General features: G+C 40.8%; 1 protein-coding gene across 1 annotated transcript in view; it reads right to left on the bottom strand.

Annotated features, from left to right (window-relative positions):
• COA5 (cytochrome c oxidase assembly factor 5) overlaps window positions 1-26,337 on the bottom strand; it is a 35,492-nt gene that overhangs the window by 2,240 nt on the left and 6,915 nt on the right. The window contains exon 2 of the mRNA XM_005909841.3: window positions 1,769-1,852. Coding sequence (XP_005909903.1) covers window positions 1,769-1,852 — 84 coding nt within the window. The remainder of the gene's footprint in view (window positions 1-1,768; window positions 1,853-26,337) is intronic.

Here is a 26,337-nt window from a genome sequence, read left to right as displayed (position 1 = left end):
CTTTAAATAGTAACTGAGAAAAGAGCCTTGAAATATATGTAACACACAGCCATTTTGAGATTACAAACCCTTAAATTACTACTCATAGGTCAACTGCATATTCTTTCACTTAAGCCTCCCAGTAAGGCCACTTCTTAAGTGAGGCCACAGGATGGAGGGTCCTAGTCAGTACAGAAGGCAGAACTGCAGTCAATACCATTCCACAGAAATCCCAGAGGAATGAATTAGTTTAGAGCTAAACCCTGTTAATGAGGACAACACAGCCAGCGTGGGACAGACCACTATCTCTTCATCTGAGCATCAGATACAGTAGCTAAGAGCCACACTTTCAAAAACCAAGTAATCTTCAAACGAGAGTCATGATCAGGATGATGAGATGCTACTATTAGGAGGGCACAGCCGATTCAAACTGACCATTTTACCTTCACTCTGAGTTACATACCCATTGTTTGAAATAATAAGCAAAATTACCAGCACAATTTAAATCATTTTATTTCAGGTTTTGACCAACCGAAGTTGCAACAGTTATTCCTCACACTGGAGGACTACCAGTGCGTCCTAGTCTTGAAGAAAGGTTGCAAGGGTCTCTTAAATCTGCTATAAGGTTCCTAATACTGCTCCTTCTAGAGTCAAAGTGTGAGTCAAGTTCTGCCTCGTACTGATATTTAGAAATGGTCAGAAGCATGTTAACTTTTTTTTACTCAAGATTATTACAAATGTCTGCAGAAGGCAGATAAAACTGTGGAAAAGCTTTATATGTTCTGATTTCTTAATGTTCTTTGGAGATCAAAGCCTGAGTTTCAGGATAGGAATTAACAGGGAGTTTATTACAAATCCAGTCATTGTGATTAATAAGGACACCTCATTGCCTCCTACACTAACTGTTCTTTATGACTTCTCAATTATATAAACATGATTTAACATTCTTTGAAAGGTCTAAAGGCTTGCATTTTACAAGGGTAACAAAACTGTGTGGGAGAAGGCAAGAAAATCCTCTTTTCCTACATTAAATGACAGGAAAATATGGCAAAGAACTGTGTCACTTGAGAAAGCATTGCCAATTTTAATCTCACTTTACACCTCCCTGGATCTGATTAGTTAGCAAAGTTTTTCTCTGGCCTCCCAGATCATAATATCCTATACGCTCTGCTTCTCCTATCAACAAAAGGAAAGGGATTTAAGTGCTGCTGACCAATCGAGAGCATGTTCAAGTTAAAGTTACTGCTGTTTTTAAAGGGATGTTCATTTTTGTGATTTCTTATTTTCTTTTCACAAACACAAGGCTCCTGGTTTCTATTCCAAAGACCTTTGTGAATCTTTGAATCAAAGATGAGATTTGTAATGTCCTTCAGGCTGTCTCTCCACAGTTCATCACTACAGATTCAAACACAGATGCCAACATTTTTTCCAATCACATTAACATGTAAGGAGCAGTACACACCCTTTAGATCCCGCATTATGGCTGTGCAATCGCCAAATGACCCAAATACAGTGACCAACATCAACTCTTTTCCATTTATACTTGCCAAGACCATGGTCTTAACTCGTTTTTAGAAATTCATGAAGTTCAGCTACTGTGGTCAGCATAATAGAACAATCAGCTGTGGGTTTCCATGAACCTCACATTAATTCACTGGGTGAGAAAAAAGTACATCTTTTTTTCCAAGTGACACCACTGCAACCTATTTATAATTACTAAGTCACTAACATATTTGACTCTACAGAGCTAATTTTGAGCATAAGCTTTTAAAAATCTTTAGCCACTTACCATTGATCTTTTACACTCAAAAAATGAGTATTTCAAAGCTTTGCAGTTTCCTTCCTTCAGACACTGCCGAGGGGATTTTCCTTCCTATGACACAAAAACAATATAAATACAAGGGAAAATTTCTCACAAAGTACAAAGTAACTGTCCAGTGTTTTTTTTTTTGTTGTTTTTTTTTTAAGCTAAGCAAAAGGAGAAAACAGTAATTTATATAATAAATAATTCATAAATCATTTTAACTGTTGGTACCTAAGGAGAAAAAGATAAAATAAGAAATGTGTAAAATAATTTGGGGGCACTTTAAGGATACCCTTGAATTCTTGAAAACACTGGTTTCCATGGGACACTTTTCTTTAAAATGTTTGTATAAAAATCTAGAAACTGACATCTCTAGCTCCTTCTGTGTAAGAAAGGAAGAGAGTGGAGGTGAAAGTAGTAATGGGGTTTCTTCAGTGTTTTCCGAACTTAGACCCTCAAGGAGCCCTGAAGACAGGGAGGACAGTGTGTGTGACACAGCGGCAGAGGCGGGAGAGCACGCAGGTGAGACTTCAGCCACACTGTGGGAGCAAAGGGGAGGCGTCTGTCCTGGAAGCCAGGATCAAGTCGCTTTAAAGTCTCCAATCACATTATCTTTTTATACAAGCAAGTCTACCTGGAACACACCTTTGCTTTTCCCACCCCTTACCTTCACAGTCAAGTTCTCTATTCTGAGAAGCTCACTAAGAATTGGAAAAGGAAAGTGAAATTTTAAACAAAATTATATACACTGGTGAGGGAAGATCTTCCTGGGCGCAATGTGTAATTAACTTGTCTTTAAGCAGTGAAAGCTCATAAGAGCTTAAGAAAATTAGATTGAACCATTCCCTTTCTGCCAACAAGACAGGATATTGTTGAAGTTCAGAAGCAGGTACTGCTATAAGATTAGTGCTATTTCTGATCTTAACAAAATAATAAGACTTTAAAAATCACACTTGATAAAGTAACTGTGAAAAGTAGTTAAGAGCTAAAATTTAGTAGTATTTTAGCAGGTAAATCCCAGACAACCACTGGTTTTTCAGACACCTACTTGCAGCAAGTGGTGGCTGTGCGGCGCTGGCGTGGCCGAGAGGAGCTACCCCACGTCCAAGGTAAGAGAAACCCCAGTAAGACGGCAGACGCTGAGAGAGGGCATCAGAGGGCAGACAGACTGAAACCACAATCACAGACAACTAGCCAATCTGATCACATGGACCACAGTCTTGTCTAACTCAATGAAACTAAGCCCTGCCGTGTAGCGCCACCCAAGACACAGCTGACGGTGGCTCAGATCATGAACTCCTTATTGCCAAATTCAGATTTAAACTGAAGAAAGGCAATGCCAAAGAACGCTCAAACTACCACACAATTGCACTTATCCTCACAAGCTAGTAAAGTAATGCTCAAAATTCTCCAAGCCAGGTTTCAGCAATATGTGAAGCGTGAAATTCCAGATGTTCCAGCTGGTTTTAGGAAAGGCAGAGGAACCAGAGATCAAATAGCCAATATCCACTGGATCATCAAAAAAGCAAGAGTGTTCCAGAAAAACATCTATTTCTGCTTTATTGACTATGCCAAAGCCTTTGACTATGTGGATCACAAGAAACTCTGGAAAATTCTGAAAGAGACGGGCATACCAGACCACCTGACCTGCTTCTTGAGAAATCTGTATGCAGGTGAGGAAGCAACAGTTTGAACTAGACATGGAACAGACTGGTTCCAAATCGGGAAAGGAGTACGTCAAGGCTGTTTATTGTCACCCTGCTTATTTAACTTATATGCAGAGTACATCATGAGAAACGCTGGACTGGAAGAAGCAGAAGCTAGAATCAAGATTGCTGGGAGAAATATCAATAACCTCAGATATGCAGATGACACCACCCTTATGGCAGAAAGTGAAGAAGAACTAAAGAGCCTCTTGATGAAAGTGAGAGGACAGTGAAAAAGTTGGCCATAGCTCAACATTCAGAAAACAAAGATCATGGCATCCAGTCCCATCACTTTATGGCAAATAGATGGGGAAATAGTGGCTGACTTTTATTTTTTGGGGGTCCAAAATCACTGCAGATGGTGACTGCAGCCATGAAATTAAAAGACGCTTACTCCTTGGAAGAAAAGTTATGACCAACCTAGACAGCATATTAAAAAGCAGAGACATTACTTTGCCAACAAAGGTCCGTCTAGTCAAGCCTATGGCTTTTCCTGTGGTTATGTATGGATGTGAGAGTTGGACTATAAAGAAAGCTGAGCGCCAGAGAATTGATGCTTTTGAACTGTGGTGTTGGAGAAGACTCTTGAGAGTCCCTTGGACTGCAAGGAGATCCAACCAGTCCATCCTAAAGGAGATCAGTCCTGAGTGTTCATTGGAAGGACTGATGTTGAAGCTGAAACTCCAATACTTCAGCCATCTGGTGCAAAGAGCTGAAGCATTTGAAAAGACCCTGATGCTGGGAAAGACTGAAGGCAGTGGGAGAAGGGGACGACAGAGGATGAGATGGTTGGATGGCATCACCGACTCAATGGACATGAGTTTGGGTAAACTCTGGGAGTTGGTGATGGACAGGGAGACCTGGCGTGCTGTGGTCCATGGGGTTGCAAAGAGTCGGACACAACTGAGCAACTGAACTGAACTTTTCCTTTCAGCATTATTTTTTCTTTTGGATAGTTTTGGTCACTGCCTCCTATAAAATGTTATAGTAACAACTTAACAGAAGCAGAAGAGATTAAGAAAGGGTGGAAAGAACATGTGGAAGAACTATACAGAAAAGGTCTTTATGACCCAGATAACCACAGTGGTGTGGTCACTCACTCAGAGCCAGACATCTTGGAGTATCTTGGAGTCCAGTGGGTCTTAAGAAGCATTTCTATGAACAAAGTTAATGGAGATAACAGAATGTTTACCTACTGAAATAGTACTAAATTTTAGCTCTTACCTAGCTCACATCATAAGCTCCTTACTGGAAGATTCAGGCTTAAACTGAAGAAAGTAGGGAAAAACACTAGACCATTCAGGTATTACCTAAATCAAATCCCTTATGATTATACAGTGGAGGTGACAAATACTTCAGGGGATTAGATCTGCCTACTAGATTCTTAAATGAATGATGCAAAGAAAGAGAGGAAAATAACAGAATGGGAAAAACTAGGGATCTCATCAATAAAATTGGAGATATCAAGAGCACATTTCATGCAAGGATGGGCACAATAAAGGACAGAAATGCTAAAGACCTAACAGAAGCAGAAGAGATTAAGAGGAGGTAGCAAGAATACACAGCAGAACTGCACCAACAAGGTGTTAATGACCCAGAAAACCATGATGGTGTAGTCACTCACTTAAGAGCCAGATATCCTGGAGTGTGAAGTCAAGTCGGCCTACAAACAAAGCTAGAGGAGGGAAGCAGTTCCAAGATGGCAGAGGAATAGGAGGGGGAGACCACTTTCTCCCCTACAAATACATCAAAATATCATCTGCGTGTGGAGCAACTTCCACTAAACAACTTCTGAGTGTTGGCAGAGGACCCCAGATACCAATTTCTCTAAAATTATGTAGCACAAAGGATAAAGACGAAAAGGGAGAGCAAGGATTTTCGGACGGAGACTCGTCCTGGGGAGGGAGTCGAGAAGTTTCCACACAACAGGAAACCCTCTCATAGGTGGGATCAGTGGGGAGCTTTGGAATCTCAGAGGCAGCATAAAAAATCACCACAGAAATCCTGCTGAAAGGCAATTACCAGCCAAGAAGCAGCTCCCAGGCTTGCAACTGCCCACAGTGAGTGGGGCTGGGTGCAGAGGTGCGTGCTGCAGTCGGTCCTTAGGGAAAAGGCCAGGGTTGAATGCCACGAGGACTCAATGAGGGGACCAATGTGACACAGCACAGACAGAATGGGGAAAACCCAAACCGTGGGAAGGCCAGAGAAACAAAGAAAAGCAAGGGACCTTTCCCTAGGGAAGGCTCTAATGCCGCACCATGACCCCTGGTGCACTCACAGAGCAAAGGGTCGCACCCCTGCAAATATCAAAGGGGAGCTGCTGTTTGTGGCTCTCCCTGGAGGCAGAGAGACAGGTGTAGGACAGCCAGAGGCGAAAGGCAAGGGACCACTGCAATCTCAGCCCCAGGGACCATGTTTCCCAGCAAGCACTGAGCAGGCTGCCAACCGCTAACCACGTCTTCCTGGGATCCTGGATGGTTCCCATCTGCCGGCAGTGTCACAGCCTGAGACCAGCTCCCCTGAGGAAATGCACAGCCCACTGGGACTGTGCCCTCACAGTGCACCCGGGAGCCTGAGCAGCTTGGACTTGGGAGGCACATGCTGCCTTGCGCTGTGGCAGCCCCCGTGTGGTCCATCCACTGCAAGTGCTCCCCACACATGAGTGTTTTGTTAGCAGTGCCCCTCCCCCTCCAAAGCACAGCTGAGCAAGTGCACCCAAATTAGTGGGCATTTTCACCCTCTCATGTCAGGGCAGAAATTAGACACTGAAGAGAGACCTGCAAACAGAGGAGGCCAACCTAAGCAATGAAAAGGAGGGGGGACCGCTCCAGAACCGGCAGGTGCAACAGATTAAAACCCTGCAGTTATGCTGCGACGGTACATTTGAGGGGCAACCGCAGACTTTGAGAACAAGCACGAGCTGGAACAAGGGAAAATCTGACACTGAACTGACCCCACACTACCCACAACAGCTCCAGAGACATTTCTGATATGTTTTTCTTGTTATTATTTTTAAAGTTTTTGTTAGTTTTTAAATTCCTTTTAATTTGTTATTATTATTTTATCTTTTTTTCCCTCTTTTTTCCCCTTCCTTTGCTTTTCCCCCTCATATTGTCCTAATATGCTTCTTTAGTACTCCTTTAACTTTTTAATAGCCTACTTATATCTTTCTTTAAAAAAACTTACTTTTTAAATAAATTCCACATTGTTTATTTTTATGTTTGACTCTGGCTTTTTGTATATTGTACTTTTGAGAGTCTAATTTTTACTTTAGTTTTTTAACTTTTGCTTTTTGGGCTCTTGTTATTAATTTTGTATCTTTAAGAGTCTGATTTTCAGTATCCATTTTCACTTAGGGATTTCATTACTGGCTTGATTGGTCCCTTCCCTTTTGACTCTCCCTTTTCTCCTGATCACCTCTATCTGCTTTCTCCCTCTTCTCTTTTCTGTATAACTCTGTGAATCTCTTTGTTTCCGGCTGTGGAGAGTTGTTTCACCATTAACCTAGTGGTTTTATCTTCTGTGCTGTGTGGTTGGAATCTTGATGCTACTCTAAAAGGTGGGGACCGAAACCCAGAGGCAGGAGGCTCAACTCCAGAACTTTGGACCATAACAAAACTCCTGACCCCGGGGAACATTAATAGATAAAGGCCTATCCCAAAACCTCCATACTACACTGAGATCAAGCTCCACCCAAGAGCCAGCAACCTCCAGTGCAAGACACCCCACACTAATCCTCCAGCAAAGCAGGAACACAACACTGAACATTAAAAAAATGAGAAGGCTGCCCAAAGGTATACCAAACCCATAAACTCACTACTGGACACTGTACTGCCCTCCAGAGAGACAACATCCAGCTCCATTCACCAGGAAACAGACACAAGTTCCCCAACCAGGAGACCTTCACAAGCCACTGGGCCAACCCAACCCACAGGCAGCAGACTCCACAATTGAGAGGAACTATGCCCCTCCAGCATGCAGAAATCAGACCGTAAACACAGCACACTAAATAAAATGAAAAGGCAAAGAAATACCCAGCAGGTCAAAGAATATGAAAAAAACCACCAAACCAAACCAAAGATGAAGAAATAGAAGTCTACCTGAAAAAGAATTCAGAATGATGATAGTAAAGATGATACAAAATCTTGAAAACAAAATGGAGATACAGATGAACAGACTAGAGACACAGATTGAGAAGACGTAAGAAATGTTTAACAAGCACCTAGAAGGAATAAAGAACAGCCAATCAGTAATGAACAATGTAATAACTGAGATGAAAAATACTCTGGAGGGAACCAACAATAAAGTAATTGAGGCAGAAGAAAGGATAAGTGAGCTGGCGGATAGAATGGTATAAATGAATGAAACAGCGCAAAAAAAGAACAAAGACTAGAAAGAAATGAGGACAGCCACAGAGACCTCTGGGACAATGTTAAGTGCCCCAACATTCAAATCATAGGCATTCCAGAAGACAATAAAAGGAAAGGATATGATAAAGTACTGGAGATAACAGTCGAAAACTTACCTAAAATGGGGAAGGAAATAGCCACCCAAGTCCAAGAACAGAGTCTCATACAGGATAAACCCAAGGAGAAACACACCAAGACACATAGTAATCAAACTAACAAAAATTAAACACAAATAATAAATGTTAAAAGCAGCAAGGGAAAAGCAACAAATAACACACAAGGGGATCCTCATAAGGACAGCAATCGATCTTTCAACAGGAACTCTGCAGGCCAGAAACAAATGGCAGGATATATTTAAGTGATGAAAGGAAAAAGCAACCAAGATTACTCGACCCAACAAAGATCTCAGTCAGATTTAAAGAAGAAATCAAAAGCTTTACAGACAAGCAAAAGCTAACAGAATTCAGCACCACCAAATCAGCACTTCAACAAATGCTAAAAGATTTTCTCTTGACAGGAAACATGGAAAAGGTTTATAAAACAATAAAGTAAATGGTAATGGGATCATGCTTATCAATAATTACCGTAAACATACATAGGTTAAATGCTCCAACCAAAGACAAAGACTGGCCAAATGGATACAAAAACAAGACCCCTATATAATGCTGCCTACAAGAGACCCACCTCAAACCAAGGGACACATACAGACTGAAAGTGAGGGGATGGAAAAGATATCTCATGCAAATGGAGACCAAAAGAAAGCTGGAGTAGCAATTCTCATATCAGATAAAATACTTCAAAATAAAACTGTTATAAGAGATGCGGGGAGCGAGCTCCGCCCATGGCAAAGGTCATGAGGAAGGAGGCTTGGCATACGCAAAGGCAGGATCAAGCCTCAGGAGTCTCCCTGGAAATTCTCGAGCATCTACCCCCAAAACCAGAGTCTGCCTACTTTCTGCTTTGTGCTCTCACCTACACCTCTGACTTTACGGGGGGCTATCCCCCACTACCTCTCTCTGAAAAAAGAGTTAGCTTACAGCTCCAGTTAATAATTCCTGGGTGTGACAGTGTTTCAACCTACAAACTCCTTTGGAAATCCTCTAGCCTGCCAGAATAGGTTTTTCCGGCCACATGTGATTGTTCAGAGCCTCCCAACTGTGAGAGGCAGGAGATGTTCTAAACTGTCTAAACACAGATTCCTTTGAGTAGTTAAAAGATTGATTAGAAATTGTATTAGTGAAGGGTTTTTCACTTATTGGGCCAAGGACCCTTGAGTTAATTCTTTTCTTGATTGAGCCCACCTCACCTTTGCCCTATAGGAATGCAGCTTTGTCCAATGCTTGTTTAGAGGCTGGTGCCTGACTTTGGAATAATCACCTTTAGAGAAAGATAAGTTTCTTAAAATGTTAACAGACCTCCTGGCCAGAAGATGATGTAATTCACCTGAACTTTTGCATATGATAAGTTTGAAAGCCTGGCTTCGATTAGGACCGGGAGCTGCTGTCCTTGCATGACTCCACCCCTTCCCCCATTATCCTCTATGCACAATTTAAGGCAATTATAAATATATATGCACCCAACATAGGAACATCTCAATACATAAGGCAAATTCTAACAACTATTAAAGGGGAAACTGACAGTAACACAAAAATATTGGGGGGCTTTAATATCCCACTCACACCAACGGACAGATCATCCAGACAGAAAATTAACAAGCTTAAATGATACATTGGACCACACAGACCTAATTGATCTGCAAACATTTCACCCCAAAACAATGGATTCCACTTTTTTCTCAAATGTGTATGGAACATTCTCCAGGACAGATCACATCTTGGGCCACAAATCAAGCCTTGGTGAGTATTAAAAAACTGAAATCATTTCAAGAACTTTTTCTGATCATAATACTGTAAGATTAGATATCAACTACAGGAAAAAAAAACTGTAAGAAAACACAAACATATGGAGGCTAAACAACACGCTTCTGAGTTACCAACAGATCACTGAAGAAATGAAAAAGGAAGTCAAAATATGCATAGGAACAAATGACAATGAAAACACAACAACCCAGGACTATGGACTCTACAGTAAAGCAGTGCTAAGAGGGAGGTTCACAGCAATACAAGCCTGCCTCAAGAAACAAGAGAAAATCAAACAAACCACCTAACCTTATACCTAAAGCAACTAGAAAAAGAACAATAAAAACCCAAAGTCAGCAGAAGGGAAGAAATCATAAAAATCAGCAGAAATAAATGAAAAAGATATTGAGAAGATAAACCAAACAGACAAACTGTTAGCCAAACACATCAAGATACAAAAGAGGGAGATGACTCAAACCAATAAAATTAGAAATGAAAATGGAGAAATTACAACAGACAACACACAGATACAAACAAACATAAACTACTATGAGCAACTGTATGCCAATAAAATGGACAACTTGGAAGAAATGAACAAATTCTTGGAAAAGTATAACCTTCCAAAACTCAACCAGGAAGAAACAGAAATTCACAAGCATGGAAAACAGAACTATAATCAAAAATCTTCCAACAAACAAAAGCCCAGGACCAGATGGTTTCATGGGTGAATTCTGCCAAAAATTTCAAGAAGAGCTAATACCCATCCTACTCAAACTCTTCCAGAAAATTGCAGAGGAAGGAAAACTTCCAAACTCATCCTACAAGGGCACATGAATCACTCTGATAGCAGAATCAGATGAAGATGCCACATGCACAAAAAGTAAACTACAGGCCAATATCACTGATGAACACAGATGCAAAAATCCTCAGCAGATTCTGGCAAACAGAATCCAATGACATATTAAAAAGATAATACATCATGATCAAGTGGGCTTTAGTCCAAGGATGTAAGAACTCTTCAATATTCACAAATCAATTGATGTGATACACCATATCAACAAATTGAAAGATAAAAACCATATGATTATTTCCACAGATGCAGAGAAAGCCTTTTACAAAATTCAAAACTCATTTATGATAAAAAATTCTCCAGAAAGTAGGCATAGAAGGGACATACCTCAAGATAATAAAAGCCACATACAACAAACCCACAGCAAACATTATCTTCAATGGCTAAAACTTGAAAGCATTTCCTCGAAAATCAGGAACAAGACAAGGGTGCCCACTCTCACTACTGCTACTCAACATAGCTTTGGAAATCCTAGCCACAGCAATCAGAGAAGAAAAAGAAGTAAAAGGAATCCAGGATGGAAAAGTAGAAGTAAATGTCTCACACAGATGACGTGATTCTCTACACAGAAAACCCCAAAGATGCCAGCAGGAAATAACTAGAGCTAATCAATGAGTGTAGTAAATTCAAAAGATATAAAATGAATACACAGAAATCCCTTGCATTCCTATATACCAACAATGAAAACAGAAAGAAAAATTAAGGAAACAATCCCATTCACCATTGCAATGAAAAGAATAAAATATTTAGACATACAGACACTGTAAAACACTGATGAAAAAAATCAAAGATAACACAAATAGACGGAGAAATACCACGTTCTTGGATTGGAAGAATTGATATAGTGAAAATGAATATACTACCCAAAGCAATCTATAGAGTCAATGCAATCCCTATCAATCTACCAATGGTATTTTTCACAAAATTAAAACCAATAATTTCACAATTTGTATGAGCTACAAAAGATCCAAAATAGCCAAAGCAATCTTGAGAAAGAAGAATGGAACCAGAATCAACTTTCCCAACTTCAGACTATACTACAAAGCTACAGTCATCAAGACAGTACTGGCACAAAGACAGAAATACAGATCAACGGAACAAAATAGAAAGTTCAGAGATATATCCATACCTATGGACACCCTATCTTTGACAAAGGAAGCAAAAATATACAATGGAGAAAAGACAGTCTCTTCAACCAGTGGTGCTGGGAAGACTGGTCAGCTGTGCTTAGAAGAATGACACTAGGACGGGTGCTACCACCACACACAAAAATAAACCCAAGATGGACTGAAGGCCTAGATGCAAGACCGGCAACTATACAACTCGCAGACAAAAACAGAACACTCTCTGACTCACCTCCCAGAGTAATGGAAATAAAAAAATGAACAAACAAATGGGACCTAATTAAACGTAAAACCTTTTGCACAATGAAGGAGACTATGAACAAGGTGAAAAGACAGCCCTCAGAATGGGAGAAAGCAACAGCAAATGAAACAACTGACACAGGACTAGTCTCCAAAATATATTTAGCAGCTCAATACGAGAAAAATGAACAACCCAATCAGAAAGTGGGCAGAAGACCTAAACAGACGTTTCTCCAAGAAGACATACAGATGGCTAGTAAACACATGAAAAGATGCTTGACATTTCTCATCATTAGAGAACTGCAAATCAAAAACACAATGAGGTATTATCTCACACTGGTCGGAATGGCTATCATCAAAAAGTCTACAAACAATAAATGCTGTAGAGGATATGGAGAAAAGGGAACCCTCTTACACTGTTGGTGGAGAACAGTGTGGAGATTCCTCAAAAGCCAAGAACAGAATTGCCATGCAACCCAGCAATCTCACTGCTGGGCATAAACCCCAAGGAAACCAGAACTGAAGGAGACACAAGTACCCCAGTGTTCACTGCAGCACTGTTTACAATAGCTAAGACATGGAAGCAACCTAGATGTCCATTGGCAGATGAATATATAGGAAGTTGTAGTACATATACACAATGGAATATTACTCAGTTATAAAAACTAATGCATTTGAGTCAGTTCTAATGAGGTGGATGAAGCTGGAGTCGATCATACAGAGTGAAGTATATCAGAAAGAGACAAATACTGTATATTAACACATATATATGGCATTTAGAAAGATGGTACCAACAATCCTACCTGCAGGGCAACAAAGGAGAAAGATGTAAAGAACAGACTTTTGGACTCAGTGGGAGAAGGCGAGAATGGGATGACTTGAGAGAATAGCATTGAAACGTACATATCACCATATGTAAAACAGAGGACTAGTGCAAGTTTGATGCACGAAGCAGCGCACCCAAAGCTGGCGCTCTGGGACACCTAGAGGGACAGGGTGGGGAGGGAGGTGAGAAGGGGATTCAGGATGGGGCGGACATATGTATGTCTATGGCCAATTCATGTTGATGTATGGCAAAAACCATCACAATACTGTAATTATCCTCCAATTAAAATAAATTAATTTTTTAAAAATAAAAACATAAGAAGCAAAGAACAAACAAACAAAAGCTAGAGGAGGTGATGGAATTCCAGCTGAGCTATTTAAAATCTTAAAAGATGATGCTATTAAAGTGCTGCACTCAATATGTCAGCAAACTTGGAAAACTCAGCAATGGGCAAAGGATGGGGAAAGATCAGTTTTCATTCCAATCCCAAAGAAAGGCAATGACAAAAAATGTTCAAACTACCAAGCAACTGCACTCAATTCACTAGCTAGTAAGGCTATGCTCAAAATCCTTCAAGCTAGGCTTCAGCACTACATGAACCGAGAACTTCAAGATGTACAAGCTGGGTTTAGAAAAGGAACCAGAGATCAAACTGCCAACATTCATTGGATCATAAAGCAAGGGGATTCCAGAAAAACATCTACTTCTGCTTCACTGACTATGATAAACCTTTGACTGTGTGGATCACAACAAACTGTGGAAAATTATTAAAGCGACGGGAATACCAAATCCCCTTACCTGTCTTCTGCTGTCTCCTAAGAAACCTGTATGCAGGTCAGGAAGCAACAGCTAGAACCAGCCAAAGGGAGAAAAAGATGGCGGAGGCGGAGGTGGACGTGGAGTGCATCTCTCTCCATGGACACATCAGGAACGCACCTTCAGACACAGAAGCGTGTGCAGAGCACCAGCTGAGAGTGGGCAGGAGTGCCCGCCAGTGGGAAAGATACACAGAACCACGCAAAACTCGGCGGGACGAAGGAAGGAAGGGGAACAGGAGAGTTAGGAGAGTTAGCAGGACTGGACCTGCCCTCGGTGGGTGGGGGAACCGAAGCAAGGGTCTGATCCCCACACGGGACAACTCTTTGGGTCAGAGGAGAAACATTTGATGCTGAGAGTGAAGCAGCTGATCTGTGACAGTCTAAATGGAATGAGAATCGCACAGACAATCCTTGCTGCAGCTATACACATCCCAGACAGGTCTCCTAGAAGGCTCAGTGGCTGGGAGCTGGAGCACAGGGATTGTAGAGCAATTCCAGGGCGAGGATTTCTGTTGACTGTGGGGAGACAGCCCGAGGGGAGATGAGGAGATTGTGGTGGGAAAAGCCTGTGGAGGAAAACCAGACACTGAGGGAACGCAATAAGCTCAGTCATGTGTAGGGGATGGAGCCATCACCATAGCATCTCTCTCGCCACATGCCAACACCAGTAGCTGAACAAGAGAGACACTGGCCCTTCAAGCTCTTGACTCAGGAAACAAGGGAGGAAGTCCCTTTATGTGCCAGGGGAATCCCTTTATGTGCCTGACTTGAGGAGCTACAGAAAAGGACCCAAGCCAGGGAGCCCTCTAAGATGACCCACATGCAGAGGTGGAGATAAAACCCAACTGAAACCAGGGCACCATGGCTAAGGAAGAGGACCCAAAACCTTCCCACTAGCTGTACAAACTGTGGATTAAATCCATACAATCAACTACGCAGACTCTGTATCTATAGAATATATAAAAGGACTTTGAGAACTCTCACAAAAGAAAATGCATGTGCGTTCTGACAGCTGTGGCCATTAGAGGCAAGAACACACAGGAGTAGGACCAGATTAGAGTCTGAGCTGCCCCCACAGCAGACCCAGACACCAGCCCAGTGCTGGAGTGCATTCTAGGGAGGCAAGGAGGACTGTGACTCCCAACAAGGGAAAGGATGCTGACGGCAGAGACTCAAGAAAGACATTTATTATTCTTATATTTTGACTGTTCTGTGGTTACTTCTGGATTTTTTTTTCTTTTTCATCTGCTGTTGTATCTTTTGACTTTATTAGCACTATTAAATCTATTTAGCTTTATAAACTTTTTTAAATCACACTTTTTATTTCTGTTACATACTTCTGCCTCTACATTGGCCTTTCATGGTTCTGTGGGGTTTTCTTTTCTCTTCTTTTATTTCCTATCCTTTTCCTTTCTTTACTTTCAGCTTTTAAATTTTAAAATACTACTATTTTTTCCTACACGTATTCCTTTGTTTGCTTTTCCTACTGTTCTTTTCCCACTGCGGTTAATCTTTAATATGTCTTCTTCGTCTACCTCTATTTAACCCTGCATTTCTATTCTCTTTCTTTTTCTCACCGTATGTGTTTGTTTTGTTTTTGTTGCTTTATTCCCCAGTTGGCACCTTGCTTTAGTTTTGTTTTCCAGTTTGTGCTTTAGGTTAGTTTTGTTCTTAACTGATGGATATTATTTTTGGTTTTCTCTGTTCACGGGTCAATCCATTGTACTTTATTTTTTTTTTGGACCGTTTGGCTTTGCTTATGGGTGTATATTTATGTACGTATATTCCATTATTTTAGTTATCAACTGCCTGATTATGTAACTGACATTTGTCTGTGGTGTGTCTTTTGTTTCTCGTTTTTGTGTTATTTGTTTTAATCTCATTTAATGTCATAACAAACTACCTGTGGAATCTCCATTCCCATCAAGTGATCAAGCCCTGAGCCTTTGGAGTGGGAGCGCTGACTCCAAGACCCTAGACTACCAGAGAACTTGTGACCCTAGGGAGTATCAAATAATGAACCTCCACAAAGCTACCACGTATATACAAGACCCAGCATCACCCAACTGCCAACAGAACCCTGGGCAGGACACCTCATCCAAACAACAAACAAGACAAAAACACAAACCCAATCATCAGCAGACAGAACTATCATCTCACTCAGCCCTGCCAGGGGGTAGGGGGGACAACTCACTCCCTCTACCAGAACACAAGCACATGCCACACCCTGCACAAAACTTATACAAACCACCAGACCGACCTCAGGAGGGCAGAAACCGAGAGGAAGAAAGAACTCAACCTCCAAGTCTCAGAAACAGACACCTCAGACACAATAAGTTAAAAAAAAAAAAAGAAAGAAAATAAGAAAGAGAAATACTGTGTAAATGAAAAAACAACCTAGAAACACACAAGTCCAAATAAATGAACAGGAAGTAGGCAAACTACCTGAAAAAGAATTCAGGATAATGACAGTAAAGATGATCCAAACCTCAAAAGTAAAATACAGAAAATGCAAGAATCAATTAACAAAGACCTAGAAGAAATAAAGAATCAACATACAGAAACAAACAACACAATTAACTGAAATTAAAAATCCTCCAGAAGGAATCAATAGCAGAATACCTGAGCCGGAAGGACAGCCAAGTGACCTGGAAGATAGAAGGGTGGAAATAACTGCCAAAGGGCAGAATAAAGTAAAAGGAATGAAAATAATTGAGGATAGTCTCAGAGACCGCTGGGACAATATTAAACACACCAACATTCGAATTACAGGGATTCCAGAAGAAGAAAAGAAAAAGGAAGGGTATGAGAAAATTTTTTAAGAGAGTCTAGTTGAAAATTTCCCCAACATGGAAGACAAAATAATCAATCAAGTCCAAGAAATGCAAGAGTTCCATTCAGGATAAAAGGAGAAACACACCAAGACAGATTCTAATCAAACTAACAAAGATTAAACACAAAGAAAGAATGTTTAAAGCAGCAAGGGAAAAGCAACAAGTAACATACAAAGGAAATCCCACACCTTTAACAGCTGATCTTTCAGCAGAAAATCTGCAGTCCAAAAGTGATATATTTAAAGTACTGAAAGGGAAAAATCTACAACCAAGATTACTCTACCCAACAAGGATCTCATTCAAAATTGATAGCAAAATCAAAAACCTTACAGACAAGGAAAAGTTAAGATAATTTAGTACCACCAAACCAACATTACAACAAATGTTAAAAGGACTTATATAGACAGGAAGTACAAGAGAAGAAAAAGATCTACAAAAACAAACCCCAAACAATTAAGAAAATGGCAGTTAGAATGTATATATCAATAATTACTTGGAACATAAATGGATTAAATGCTCCTAGCAAAAGACACAGACTGGCTGAATGGATACATTCAAGACCATATATATGCTGCCTACAAGAAACCCACTTCAGACCCAAACACACATACAACTGAAAGGAAGAGGATCGAAAAATATACTCCATGCAAATGGAAATCAAAAGAAAGCTAGGGAAGCAATCCTCGTATCAGACAAAACAGACCTAAAAGTAAAGAATATTGCAAGAGATAAGAAAGGACACTACATAATGATCAAGGTATCAATCCAAAAGGAAGACATAAAAATTGTAAATATCTATGCACCCAATATAGGAGCACCTCAATACATAAGACAAACACAAATAGACATAAAAGGAGAAACTGACAGTAACACATAACAGTAGGAGACTTTAACACCCCACTTACACCAATGGACAGATCATTAAACCGGAAAATTAATAAGGAAACACAAGCCTTAAATGACATATTAGACCAGGTCGATCTCATTGATATCTTCAGGACATTCCATTCAAATGCAGAAGAATACACTTTCTTCTCAAGTGCACACGGAGCATTCTCCAGGATAGACCACATCTTGGGTCACAAGTCAAGCCTCAGTAAATTTAAGACTAGATATCAATTACAAGAAAATAACTAAAAACACAAACACATGGAGAGTAAACAATACATTTCTAAATAATGAACAGGTTACTGAAGAAATCAAAAGGCAAATAAAAAAACTCCTAGAAACAAATGACAATAAAAACATGGTAACTCAAAACCTATGGGATGCAGCAAAAGCAGTTCTAAGAGGGAAGTTTATACAATACACCCCTACCTCGAGAAACAAGAAAAACATTGAACAGACAACTTAACTTTACACCTAAAACTGGAAACAGAAAAAGAACAACAACAAAAACCAAAATTAGCAGAAGGAAAGAAATCATAAAGATCAGAGCAGAAATAAATGAAGAAGAAATTTAAGAAAAAATAGTAAAGATGAATAAAACTAAAAGCTGGTTCTTCGAGAAGATAAACAAAATTGATAAACCTTCAGCCGGACTCATCAAGAAAAAAAGAGGAATCAAATCAACAAAATGAGAAAAGAAGAAGGAGAGGTTACAACAGACAACGCAGAAATACAAAGGATTATAAAACACTATTATGAGTAACTATATGGCAATAAAATGGACAACCTGGACGAAATGGACAGGTTTTTAGAAAAGTTTAATCTTACAAGATTGAACCAGGAAGAAATACAAATTATGAACCACCCAATTACAAGCACTGAAATCAAAATTGTGATCAAAAACCTCTCAAAAAACAAAAGCCCATAGCCAGATGCTTTCACAGGTGAATTCTATCAAACATTTAGACAAGAGCTAATGCCTATCCTTCTAAAACTCTTTCAAAAAACTGCAAAGGAAGGAACATATCCAAAAATATTCTACGAGGCCACCATCACCCTGATACTAAAACCAGGCAAAGACAACATAAAAAAAAGAAAATTATAGGCCAATATAACTGATGAACATAGATGCAACACTCCTCAACAAATCTCTAGGAAACAGAATTCAATAACACATTAAAACGCTCATACACCATGATCAAGTCGGGTTTATTCCAGGGATGCAAGGATTCTTCAATATATGCAAATAAATGTGATACACCATATTAACAAACTGAAAAATAAAAACCATATGATAATCTCAATAGATGCAGAAAAGGCCTTTGATAAAATTCAGCACCCATTTATGATAAAAACTCTTCACAAAATGGGCAGAGAAGAACCTACCTCAACTTAGTAAAGGCCATATATGATAAGCCCATGCTAAGTTGCTTCAGTCGTGTCCGACTCTGTGCAACCCCATAGACGGCAGCCCGCCAGGCTCCACTGTCCCTGGGATTCTCCAGGCAAGAGCACTGGAGTGGCTTAAGCCCATAGCAAACATTATTCTCAATGGTGAAACACAGAAAGCATTCCAAGATCAGTAACAAAACAAGGGGTTCCACTCTTACCACTACTATTCAACATAGTTTTAGAAGTCCTATCAATGACAATCAGAGAAAAAAAAAAGAAATAAAGGGAATTCAGATCGGAAGAGAAGAAATAAAACTCACTGTTTGCAGATGACATGATACTACTATATGCAGAAAACCCTGAAGATACTATCAGAAAATTACTAGAGCTAATCAGTGAATTTAGTAAAGTCAAAGGATACAAAATCAATACACAGAAATCACTTGCTTTCCCCTATACTAACAACAACAAAAAAAATCAGAAAGAGAAATTAAGGACTCAATATCATTCACCACTACAACAAAAAGAATAAAATATCTAGGAATAAACGTACCTAAGGAGACAAATGGAGAAGGAAATGGCAACCCACTCCAGTGTTCTTGCCTGGAGAATCCCAGGGACAGAGGAGCCTGGTGGGCTGCCGTCTATGGGGTTGCACAGAGTCAGACACGACCGAAGCGACTTAGCAGCAGCAGCAGCAGCAGCAGGAGACAAAAGAACTGCGTACGGAAAATTATAAGACACCGATGAAAGAAACGAGATGACATAAACAGATGGAGAGACAGTCCATGTTCCTGGGTTGGAAGAGTCAATATTGTGAAAATGACTACACTACCAAATGCAATCTACAGATTCAACACAATCCCTATCAAAACACCAATGGTATTTTTCACAGAACTAGAACAAAAAATATCACAATTCATATGGAAACACAAAAGACCCCAAATAGCCAAGGCAGTCTTAAGAAAAATGAAAGGACCTGGAGGAATCAACCTTCCGCACTTCAGAATATACTACAAAGCTAAGACAGTATGGTACTGGCACAAAAACAAGAAATACAGACCAATGAAACAAGACAGAGAGCCCAGAGATTAAACCCATGCACCTATGGGTACCTTATTTTTGACAAAGGAGGCAAGAATATACAATGGGGCAAAGACAGCCTCTTCAATAAATGGTGCTGGGAAAACTGGACAGCTACATGTAAAAGAATGAAATTAGAACACTTCCTAACACCAAACACAAAGATAAACTCAAAATGGATTAAAGACCCAAATGTAAGATCAGAATCTATACAACTCTTAGAGGAAAACATAGGCAGAACACTCGATGACATAAACCAAAACAAGATCCTCTGACCCACCTCCTAGAGTAATGGAAATAAAAACCAAAACAAGTGGGATCTAATGAATCTTAAAAGCTTTTTCACAGCAAAGGAAACTATAAACAGGTGAAAAGACAACCCTTAGAAAGGGAGAAAGCAATAGCAAATCAAACAACTGACAAAGGATTAATTTCCAAAATATACAAGCAGCTCATACAACTCAATGCCAGAAAAACAAACAACCCAATCAAAAAGTGGGGAAAAGACCTAAACAGACATTTCTCCAAAGACATACAGATGACTAACAAACACATGAAAAGATGCTCAACATCACTCATTATTAGAGAGATGCAAATCAAAACCACAATGAGATATTACCTCATACTAGTCAGAATGGCCATCATCCAAAAGTCTATAAACAATAAATTCTGGAAAGGGTGTGGAGAAAAGGGAAGCCTCATGCACTGCTGGTGGGAATGTAAATTGATACAGCCACTATCGAAGATGGTATAGAGTCCTTAACAAACGAGGAATAGAACCAATGTATGACCCAGCAATCCCACTACTAGACATACACTCTAAGGAAACCAAAACTGAAAAAGACACCAACGTGTGTGTGCCCCAGCGTTCCCTGCAGCACTATTTACAATAACTAGAACATGGAAGCAACCTAGATGTCCACAGACAGATGACTGGGTAAAGACGCTGTGGTACATATACACAACGGAGTATTATTCAGCCGTAAAAACACACATATCTGAGTCAGTTCTGAGGTGGATGAAACTAGGGCCTATTATACAGAGTGAAGTTAAGTCAGAAACACAAGGCTATGGTTTTTCGTGTGGTCATGTATGGATGTGAGAGTTGGACTGTGAAGAAAGCTGAGTGCCAAAGAATTGATGCTTTTGAACTGTGGTGTTGGAGAAGACTCTTGAGAGTCCCTTGGACTGCAAGGAGATCCAACCAGTCCATTCTGAAGGAGATCAGCCCTGGGATTTCTTTGGAAGGAATGATGCTAAAGCTGAAACTCCAGTACTTTGGCCACCTCATGCGAAGAGTTGACTCATTGGAAAAGACTCTGATGCTGGGAGGGATTGGGGGCAGGAGGAGAAGGGGACGACAGAGGATGAGACGGCTGGATGGCATCACTGACTCGATGGACGTGAGTCTGAGTGAACTCCGGGAGTTGGTGATGGACAGGGAGGCCTGGCGTGCTGCGATTCATGGGGTCGCAAAGAGTCGGACACGACTGAGTGACTGAACTGAACTGAAGTGAAGGCATATATATGGAATCTAGAAAGATGATACCGATTAACTTATTTACAGGGCAGCAATGGAAAAACAGACATAGAGAACAGACTTATGGACACAAGGCGTGGGGAGAGGAAGGAGAGGGTGAGATGTATGGAGAGAGTAACATGGAAACTTACATTACCATATGTACAATAGAATGCCAACAGTAATTTGCTATATGACTCAGGGAACTCAAACAGGGATTCTGTAACAGCCTAGAGGGGTGGGATGGGGAGGGAAATGGCAGGAAGGTTCAAGAGGGTGGGGACATATGTATACCTATGGCTGATTCATGTTGATATTTGGCAGAAAACAACAAAATTCTGTAAAGCAATTATACTTCAATTAAAAAATAAATTAAAAAAAACAGAACTGGACATGGAACAACACACTGGTTCAAAATTGGTTAAGGAATACAACAAGGCTATATACTGTCACTCTGTTTATTTAACTTCTATGCGCAGTACATCATACGAAATGCCAGGCTGAATGAAGCACAAGCTGGAATCAAGATTGCTAGGAGAAATACCAACAATTTCAGATATACAGATGATACCACTCTAGGGAGAAAGTGAAGAGGAACTAAAGAGCCTCTTGATTAGGGTGAAAGAGGAGAATGAAAAAGCTGGCTTAAAACTCAACATTCGAAAAACTAAGATCATGGCATCCAGTCCCATTCAGTTCAGTTCAGTCGCGTCCGACTCTTTGCGACCTCATGAATTACAGCACGCCAGGCCTCCCTGTCCTTCACCAACTCCCGGAGTTCACCCAGACTCACGTCCATCGAGTCAGTGATGCCATCCAGCCGTCTCATCCTGTTGTCCCCATCTCCTCCTGCCCCCAATCCCTCCCAGCATCAGAGTCTTTTCCAATGAGTCAACTCTTCGCATGAAGTGGCCAAAGTACTGGAGTTTCAGCTTTAGCATCATTCCCTCCAAAGAAATCCCAGGGCTGATCTCCTTCAGAATGGACTGGTTGGATCTCCTTGCAGTCCAAGGGACTCTCAAGAGTCTTCTCCAACACCACAGTTCAAAAGCATCAATTCTTCGGCGCTCAGCCTTCTTCACAGTCCAACTCTCACATCCATACATGACCACTGGAAAAACCATAGCCTTGACTAGACGGACCTTTGCTGGCAAAGTAATGTCTCTGCTTATGAATATGCTATCTAGGTTGGTCATAACTTTCCTTCCAAGGAGTAAGCGTCTTTTAATTTCATGGCTGCAGTCACCATCTTCAGTGATTTTGGAGCCCCCCAAAATAAAGTCTGACACTGTTTCCACTGTTTCCCCATCTATTTCCCATGAAGTGATGGGACCAGATGCCATGATCTTCGTTTTCTGAATGTTGAGCTTTAAGCCAACTTTTTCACTGTCCACTTTCACTTTCACCAAGAGGCTTTTTAGTTCCTCTTCACTTTCTGCCATAAGGGTGGTGTCATCTGCATATCTGAGGTGATTGATATTTCTCCCAGCAATCTTGATTCCAGCTTGTGTTTCTTCCAGTCCAGCGTTTCTCATGATGTACTCTGCATATAAGTTAAATAAGCAGGGTGACAATATACAGCCTTGACGTACTCCTTTTCCTATTTGGAACCAGTCTGTTGTTCCATGTCCAGTTCTAACTGTTGCTTCCTGACCTGCATACAGATTTCTCAAGAGGCAGGTCAGGTGGTCTGGTATTCCCATCTCTTGAAGAATTTTCCACAGTTTCTTGTGATCCACACAGTCAAAGGCTTTGGCATAGTCAATAAAGCAGAAATAGGTGTTTTTCTGGAACTCTCTTGCTTTTTCTATGGTCCAGCAGATGTTGGCAATTTGATCTCTAGTTCCTCTGACTTTTCTAAAACCAGCTTGAACATCTGGAAGTTCACGGTTCACATATTGATGAAGCCTGGCTTGGAGAATTTTGACCATTACTTTACTAGCCTGTGAGATGAGTGCAACTGTGCGGTAGTTTGAGCATTCTTTGGCATTGCCTTTCTTTGGGATTGGAATGAAAACTGACCTTTTCCAGTCCTGTGGCCACTGCTGAGTTTTCCAAATTTGCTGGCATATTGAGTGCAGCACTTTCACAGCATCATCTTTCAGGATTTGAAATAGCTCAACTGGAATTCCATCACCTCCACTAGCTTTGTTCGTAGTGATGCTTTCTAAGGCCCACTTGACTTCACATTCCAGGATGTCTGGCTCTAGGTCAGTGATCACACCATCGTGATTATCTGGGTCATGAAGATCTTTTTTGTACAGTTCTTCTGTGTATTCTTGCCACCTCTTCTTAATATCTTCTGCTTCTGGTAGGTCCATACCATTTCTGTCCTTTATCGAGTCCATCTTTGCATGAAATGTTCCCTTGGTATATCTAATTTTCTTGAAGAGATCTCTAGTCTTTCCCATTCTGTTGTTTTTATTACTTCAAGGCAAATAGATTGGGGAAAAGTGGAAGCAGTGACAGACTTTATTTTCTTGGGCTCCAAAATCACTGTGGACAGTGACTGCAGCCATGAAGATGCTTGCTCCTTGGAAGAAAAGCTATGACAAACCTAGACAGCATATTAAAAAGCAGAGAGATCACTTTGCTGACAAAGGTCCATATAGCCAAAGCTATGGTTTTTCTAGTAATGTACAGATGTGAGAGCTGGACCACAGAAGGCTGAGCATGGAAGAATTGATCCTTTCAAACTGTGATGCTAGAGAAGACTCTTGAGAGCACTTGGACTGCAAGATCAAACCAGTCAATCCTAAAGGAAATCAACCCTGAACAGTCATTGGAAGGACTGGTGCTGAAGCTGAAGCTCTAATACTTTGGCCACCTGATGTGAACAGCCAATTCACTGGAAAGGACCCTGATGCTGGGAAAGACTGAAGGCAATAGAAGGGGTGGCAGAGGATGAGATGGTTGGATGGCATCACCAACTCAATGGACATGAATCTAAGCAAAATCTGCGAGACAGGGGAAGAGAATAGAGCCTGGTATGCTGCAATCCATGGGGTCAGAAAGGACTCAGTGATTGAACAACAACAAATGTGGGATATAAATTCTAAAACAACATGTTCATTACCTTAAAATATTTTGAACAAATATTCAGCCATAAATTGAACACAAAGGCACTTAAACATATGGGACATACGGAAGCACCTACAGAAAGTATATTTTACAATTTAGAGAGGCAAGACTAAAATTTTACTTTAAAATTTCACTACTTTAAAATTTCTTTTTGAATGCCATACCCTGTAATTTTTCTAGTAACTAAACACCCATAAGGACTACTCTATTAAAAAAAAAAAAAAATCAGAACTGCCCCAGATCGGTTTAGCAGGAGGTTAAAAGTAAATACAAGCTATTCCTGCCAGGGTTTCCCTGGTGCCAATGTAGGAGACAAGGGTTCCATCCCTGGTCCGGGAAGACCGCACATGCCGAGAAGCAACTAAGCCGTGCACAACTACTGAAGCCCGTGTCCCAAAGCCCACATGTCACAACTTCTGAAGCCCAACCAGTCTAAAGCTAGTGCATCCAGAGAGTAGCCCCTGCTCGCCACAACTAGAGAAAAGCCCACATAGCAACGAAGACTCAGCACAGCCAAAAATAAATAAATACAATTATTTTTAAAAAAGATATCCCTGTTTACATGAGCCTCCAATAGCAGGTAGGAGGTGTACTCATGCTAGTGCTCCCTGCACTGTGAGCAAGCCACACAGCATGGTGGGGCGGTGCTGAGGGGAGCAGGGGGCGGTGCTGAGGGGAGCAGGGGGCGGTGACAGAGGGGAGCAGGGGGAGGTGCTGAGGGGAGCAGGGGGCGGTGACAGAGGGGAGCAGGGGGCGGTGCTGAGGGGAGCAGGGGCGGTGCTGAGGGGAGCAGGGGGCGGTGCTGAGGGGAGCAGGGGGCGGTGCTGAGGGGGCTCCATTTCCCGGGAGCATGATGTATGCAACACCATCTGGAAAAAGGAGACTGAACTTGGATTTTCTGAATCACATGAGGTTTAATGACATTAAACTGTCAATTCATGAGGGGAAAAAATTCAAAACCTAACATCTTATTACTATTAAAAAAATAACAAGTAAATAAAACATGTACTGCTTATAAACATTAGCTTCATGAATTACTTGACAATATACAGGAAGATCACGGAATCTTCCTCATCAAAGAGAGTTCCAATGCAAAATGAGTCAAGCATATATGTCTGAGAATAAAAATGATTCTGTTCGATGTTAACTTTAAAAGCCCAAACAGCTACAATTAGGTGCTCTAAAAACTGAACAGCTTTAGTGCCAGTTCTCAACACTTCAGAAAAATGTTAATAAGGCTGGCTGGAGTACTACTTAAGTAGAAACACCTGGTATTTAAATTGTGCCTGCGCCTCCATCATCAGGGATTTCCCCTCAAGCAGATTTTTGACACCACAACCCCACCACTACAGTCACTCCCCAAAACCTTTATTTTGCAAGTGCCAGTCACACTCCTAGTTTTCTCTGTGAAAAAAAAGCTACAGGATACATCTATGGCATTCCTGATGCCAAGAATTTTGGCCACATTCCAGTCTTCATGGCTGCTTGGACCTAGATTTGAATGGTCATTTACTGGGTTGTCCAAAAAGTTCATTCAGGTTTTGTAATAGAATGGTATGGAAAAACCTGGATCAAGCTCTTGGCCAATTCAATAAATACCACAGTGAACCTCAAAAGTGAACCAGAACAGAGCAGTAAGCTTCTCTGCACTGTTCCTCCTTCAGACTCTGTAATGAGGCTGCAAACACGAACAATGTGCAGAGAGAGAAAGGACTACAATTATACAAAAGACTGTAATCTATAAACTGACGCTTCCTTAAAATGTATTTAAGATGCCATCTTTTTCACAAGCTTTCAACCCATACTGCCAACTGCCTAGTGGGAAGATCCATCTAGCTAAAACACCTAGGAGAGAAATGTTACTTCATCTTCCTCCAACCCCTTAACAATCACTCTTTTATGGCTGAGCTGGATTAACCAGCCAT

This window comes from Bos mutus, chromosome 11 (genome assembly GCF_027580195.1).
Source record: "Bos mutus isolate GX-2022 chromosome 11, NWIPB_WYAK_1.1, whole genome shotgun sequence".
Classification (NCBI taxonomy): Eukaryota; Metazoa; Chordata; class Mammalia; order Artiodactyla; family Bovidae; genus Bos; species Bos mutus.
This window is presented reverse-complemented; position numbering and strand designations above follow the sequence as displayed.